We start from the raw sequence: 6,300 nt of genomic DNA, 5'->3' as shown, positions 1-6,300 counted from the left end.
CGAGCACTTTCCTGATGATTAAGGAAATGAATTTAACATTAAACGGAGCCTGAGTTTTTAGAGAAGCAAGGAATTATTAATTAAAATTTCTCAGACTAACTTTAGTAGTATTTTACAATATTCTCAAGCTACTTTGCCTCCTGTTTATTCTAAAATACTTAAGGGCCCAAGATAGAACAATTAAATGCAACTACACACAAGAAATATTATTATGATTATATTTACAACTCGTGATCCCGGGTCCAGGCTCTTGGGGTCTTCGGCTGGGAGGGCAGGGTGTATTCTGTGAAGCTTGTAGAAAATTCACGTCCGTCTGGGAAGGTAGCCGTCTCCGTCACAAGGCGCACTGTCAACCCGAAATCGATGGGATGAAGGGTGTCTTCCCTTCGTCTTACGGCGTTTGGATCAGCGCGGGCTTGAAGTCTCATCCACTCCACTTCAGCTCCCGCGGTTGTCTTAGGGGCGGACGACGGCCGACGACTTCGTACAAACCGCGGGTCATGGGGGGGGGGGGGCAGGCTAGGAGGGACTTCAGGGGCCGCAGTCGGGGGTCTGGCGGTGATCTCGGCCGCCTCGGTGGTCAAGGATGTTGCAGGGGTGATCGGGGGTCTTGGGACGATTTCTTCAGCATGTTCAGCTGCTGGGGCTAGTGGGGCCGCGATAGTGGTTGCATCTCCATCTTCTCTCGGTTTCTTCTCAGCTGAGGGTGGTGGCGGCAAAAGCTCGGTGATTCGCTCTTCAATGGCGTCCACCCACTTACTCACGGGTGACGCCGGAGTGGCTGACACTTCTATTGGCTGATCTGGGGGGAGGGGAGAGGGAACTCCTCTTGTTGGGCTGCTTCTTCTGGACGGGGGACTAGGCGTTTTTAAGCTTTCCATTAGATCCATTAGCTCGGCAGTGGTGAGGGTTGGACCCGGCTCAAATTTGTTGAGCTCGACCGACATGGCAGAAGGGGAGGGATGTATTTGCAGAAATCTTTCATTCACCATCTGTTGTGGGGGCGTGGATGGGGCCGTCATTGAAGGGGTCGCGGTAATCTTGACCTCAGGAGATGGGCGACTCACCTCTGCACGCGTCTCCTCGCTTCCTCTTCCCCTTACTCTCTTGTCCTCCGGCTCCCGCCTACTCGCTGCATATCTTGGGTTTTCACGCCCTGCCGTGTACGGCCGTACCCGGCGATTGTCACTTGGCCTCTGATCATGCATTCGCCTCTGGTGCCGTCGGAGGTCATCCTCACTATGGGTTGGTAGTTGCATGATCCGCATCTTCTGTCTCGGCCACGGTGTCTCTCCTCCGTGTGGCGCCTTAAGTCTCTCCTGTTTGAAAAGATACTCCGGCAGTGCACACAACTGAACTTCATCTTGCTTGGGTGATGGGCCAAACTGAAGTGATTTATTACATCCCAGGCCTGGCCACCTGGCCGGCCAGCTGCAGCTAGCTAGAGCTGAGCTAGAGCTTCACCTTGCGCGTACGCGCGTTCGCGCGTAAATTAGCCAATTACCTTCATTATGCAAATCGCATAATCGTCTGCGTAAGCAAACGATACCTGTTGTTTGGAATGACTGGTTCTTCCTCATACCATTTCCTAATAAATTTATAATCCTTAATCAGTACTAATTATTTTCTGCTTCTTAATAATTAATACTCGTATGCTCCAAACTTTACTGGAACTTTTCGGTGGCGCTGACTTCTCCTGGGTCTTGTGACTTCCCCCGTCTCTTTTTTCGCCTGTCTCCCGCGATTTCTTGAGCCCAATGTTGCTCCTTTCTTCGGTTACAACTTCGGTAGGTAGAATCATCATTCCCATCTTGTAGATTTGTTGATTGTGAAGACGTCAGCCATGTTGGCGGATTTTCACCACAATAAGGTTTCAAACGATTGTACTGAACTATCTTCGGCTTCGATTTGCTGGTCATCTGTATCCGGTACGTCACATCACTCAACGTTTCGTGACGAGATACGGGCCTTCCCATGGTCGCTGTAGCTTTGGACTCAATCCTTTCTTCCTCTTTGGCCAGTACAGCCATACTGCATCTCCTTGGTTGTATCCTCCTTGTTCGGCTTTCTGATCATAGTTCTTCTTCTGGCGGTCGCTGGCTACCTTGAGATGGATGCGGGCAAATCTGTGTACTCGTTCTAGACGTTCTTTAACTCACATGCATAATCTTGTGTTGGCTCACAACTTTCGTCCTCAGCAGGTCGTTCTGTTAATAAATCAGCAGGTAGTCGGATGTCTCTGCCTAACATCATTTCACTTGGTGTACAACCTGTAGTTTCATGCACTGATGTTCGGTACGCCATCATGACATACGGTAGATGACGGTCCCAGTCTCGCTGGTTATCGGCTACATACATCGATAACATCGCCTCCAGTGTTCGATTGAATCGCTCAATCATGCCATCAGATTGTGGGTGGAGGGCGGTAGTTCTACTCTTTTCGATTCCCATTATTCGGCAAACCTCTTGGAACACACGTGACTCGAAATTTCGGCCTTGGTCCGAGTGAAGTTGTAGGGGTACTCCAAATCTGCAGATAAATTCTTCTGTCAACTTTGTGGCAACTGTAGTCGCCTCTTGATCAGGTATTGCATACCCCTCAGTCCACTTAGTGAAATAATCACCTGCGACTAGTATATACTTGTTACCATTGTCTGTTGTCGGTAACGGCCCCAGTACATCTATAGCAATTCTCTTCATCGGTAATCCCACGTTATACTGCTTCATGTGACTTCTTCGTCTCTTGTGTGGAGGTTTCCGTCTCGCACAATCATCGCATGATTTACAAAGTCGATTGACATCCTGTCGCCATTCATACCAGTAATAGCGTCTCTGTATCCTGTCTAGCGTCTTAGTTTTTCCGAGATGACCGGCTGTCGGGTCACTGTGGAGTCGCTGCATTATATTTCGTCTAAGCTCGGCAGGAAGGACTAGCTGCCATGTTTATCCTATCCCCTTTCTCAGATTCCCATTTTCTGTACAAATGCCCTCCCGCATCTGTAGGCGGTCCCACTGGCTCCAATATCGTTTAACCACTGCATCACTTGGGGAAACTTCACTCCATTTTGGTCGCACATCTCGGGATTCTTTCCATCGGATGATCAGTCCGATCGTCTTGTCCTTTAGCTGCGACTGTCTTCAGTCTCTGGCTGTGCACTCTACATCATCTTCAGACTCTTCAGGACACGCCTTACCACAGCACACGTTCACGGCTGCACACTCCCGGCTGTCCATCAGCCCATGACCATTACAGGACTTCTCTCCAGGGAAATCTCTTCCCAAAGAATCCATGGCCTCGTGTTCATGGCCAACCTCAGGCCAACTGCCGTCTCCGAACTTCTCATGCCGGTACTTCTCCTGTCCCCTTTTTAAGTCTATGATAGCGCAATGTAAGGCCTCTTCCGGGCCCATGCCGTCTTGAGAATCATCTTCTTCTTTGTTATCTTCGTCCCCATCATCTGCAGTATCACGTGTTGACATCTGGGTTTCATTCTCTATTTCTCTTCGAGTAGGTGAGTTTTTGCTTCTGCCCCTTGCACCATGGTTACGAGGAATCCTCATACTGTGTGTGATTTGTCGTTGCTCGGAATTATGCTCGACTCGGTCACACTGCTCACAGTCATCGCAAGGCCGACGAGATAAGCCGTCTGCATTCCCGTGCTTAATGCCTGCTCTATGCTGTATTTCAAATGTGTATGAACTCATGACCTCTAGCCATCTGGCTGTCTGTCCCTCAGGGCTCTTGAAATTCATCATCCATCTCAGTGCTTTTTTTCTGCCATACAGATAGTGATGGAAGTTGCTTCGTTGCTGCAACTACTGCAAGAAGTTCTTTCCGTGTGACACAATATCTGCGCTCAGCTTTAGTCAGCGTCTGGCTGAAGTACCCGATGACCTTCTCAGCTCCATCTTGCATCTGTGATAGAACTGCTCCAATTCCAAAATTACTGGCATTTGTATCCAAGATGAAAATGCAGGTGTTTTCCTTTGTTGGATAGGCTTAAATCGGCGCCGATGTAAGTGCTGATTTCAACTGTCTGAAGGCTCTGTTACATTCCTCCGTCCATAGGAAACAACGGTTCTTCTCTGTCAGTCGGTGAAGCGGCTTTGCAACTTCGGCAAACCCTCTCACAAATCTCCTGTAGTATGAGCATAAACCCAGGCAACTTCTGACATCAGTGACGTTCCTTGGGGTCGGCCATTGTCGAACTGCTTCTGTCTTGGAACTGTCTGTAGCAATACCCCTCTCTGAAACTTCACGTCCCAAAAAAGTAACACTTCGCTGAAAAAGGTTGCACTTCTTGGGGCTCAACTTCAATCCTGCTGCTTTGAGTCTCACTAGTATGTCCTCAAGCCGCTCAAGGGCTTGCTGAAAACTCCGGCCGTAGATCATAATGTCGTCTAAATACAGCAGACAGGTTTGCCACTGAAGCCCTGTCAGTACTCTATCCATCAATCTTTCGAACGTAGCAGGCGTGTTGCACAGCCCAAAAGGCATGACTTTGAAGTGATAAAACCCAAGCCCAGTGCCTGCAACAAATGCCGTCTTCTCGCGGTCTTCTTCGGACATTTCCACCTGCCAATAACTACTTTGAAGGTCTAGTGTGGAGAACCAGGTAGAACCGGATAGTGCATCTAGCGAATCATCTATTCTTGGTAGCGGGTACGAATCTTTGACAGTTACAGCATTCAATTTTCGGTAGTCTACACAAAACCTTATAGTACCGTCTTTCTTCTTGACAAGAACTATCGGCGATGCCCACGGACTCGAAGATGGCTCAATTCGTCGCAGAGCTGACAAACCGACGAAAATAAGCGAAAACCTTGTTTGGAGTAATTCGCGTTTGAAGTTGGACACTTCTCCGGGCGCCGTATTTTACCCTTAATGTTTCGATAAAAACACTGTTAGTATATATTCTGAATAAAATATGAAACTAAGTATCCACCAGGTCACTTATTTAATCAGAGAAGTTGTGCGATATGATTTTATTTGATCGTAAACGCATTCGTCAGTTTGTCAAATTACATTAATCTGCAATATCCGGTTGTTCTTCACACTGTTTGTATGCTATTCGTCAGTTTGTCGGATCGCACGTGCATGCACGCGCAATCCGACAAACTGACGAATAACATCCGTTGGTACTTTGAACGCACACCTTACATAAGCTGGTTACCAGCGAAATGTTTGTATGCCATAGGTAAATGCGTCCCTTCAACCAAAAATGTTCTTGGCATATCCCCGATGAACTGAAACATTTTACACAACACCAATTTGTTAATGTCTATCCACCGTTGTTGCACGCTTTCCATAAATTTCGCTACCACTTGATTAATTAGGTACAGTATTATAATATTTTTCTTAACATAATCACACGTTTATAAAACGTCCAGCGTAATACCCACTGAAGAAATGCTTATGTCATATACAAATATAATGTTGATCAATAATACACTAATGAAAACAATCATAACGAATTTGTAAATCTTTATTACCTCTCGTTGAATATGCTGGACACAAACTTTCCCGATAGCCTTCCGTGCTTTTTTGCTTCCCCTTATCAGGCATCTGAGCACTTGCGTGTATTTAAACTCGTCAATGAGTTTTTTCGCCGTTGTCTTAAAGTTCGTCTTTTGTCGCTTAGCCGGATCAGAAGTGGAGTTGTTTTTTTTCGGAAAGCTTCTTTTCTGTGAACCCTTTTTCTTTGGGATGGTCTCGGAAACTAATGTTTCCTTGCACTTTGAACACAGGAATTGTGTTTTACATTCATCTGGTGTTATGACCTTGCCGAACGCTTTTCTGAATGTGCCGGGGCTTGACAAAACTTTCACCAAATGCCTCTTATAGCCTCGCTCGGCTTTCTAAAACGTGGTCGTTTCACAATTTACACAAAATTTCGAAGATGAAGACATTGCAAAGTGCTCGATACACCTGAGGAAATTCAGAAAGTTGCAACTTGAATTTGCATGTGCTTGTCTGCTTCAACAACACTCACGGCGTGACGAACACACTTGCATACGCCCACAATTCTAATACGCATTCGTGAGAGCCATTCAGTTGCTACGCATGCGCGCACGCAAGCGCAAGCCTTCACACGAGCAGTCGGTTCGAGATGTTTACAATCGGAAGCACGAATTAGCGGATAATTTCCTTAAATATTTTATTCCTGGGACATATTCATTACTTCTCAACCATGAATTTGAGTGATTAGGGATACAAGGAATATGTTGACGCCAGTTGAGCTTCCTCTATAAGGTAAAAATGTGAGAAAATGCTTTCAATCAAATGTTCGCAATGACATG

The 6,300-nt window shown here is 46.6% G+C and overlaps 1 protein-coding gene across 1 annotated transcript; it reads right to left on the bottom strand.

The window, feature by feature from the left end:
• Window positions 1-221: 221 nt before the first annotated feature.
• Window positions 222-1,268, bottom strand: LOC119733885 (extensin-like). The gene has a single exon (XM_038207249.1). It carries the CDS (start codon window positions 1,266-1,268, stop codon window positions 222-224), a length of 1,047 nt encoding a protein of 348 aa, XP_038063177.1.
• Window positions 1,269-6,300: the final 5,032 nt, after the last annotated feature.

The sequence above is a fragment of the Patiria miniata genome, unplaced genomic scaffold, assembly GCF_015706575.1.
Source record: "Patiria miniata isolate m_02_andy unplaced genomic scaffold, ASM1570657v1 HiC_scaffold_26, whole genome shotgun sequence".
Classification (NCBI taxonomy): domain Eukaryota; kingdom Metazoa; phylum Echinodermata; class Asteroidea; order Valvatida; family Asterinidae; genus Patiria; species Patiria miniata.
The sequence above is the reverse complement of the archived record's forward strand: the minus strand, read 5'-3'. Positions and strand labels throughout refer to the sequence as shown.

What these genes read in the sequence shown, in the direction of transcription:
- LOC119733885 (XM_038207249.1), bottom strand. Translation starts at nt 1,268, where the DNA reads ATGCGGATCATGCAACTACCAACCCATAGTGAGGATGACCTCCGACGG.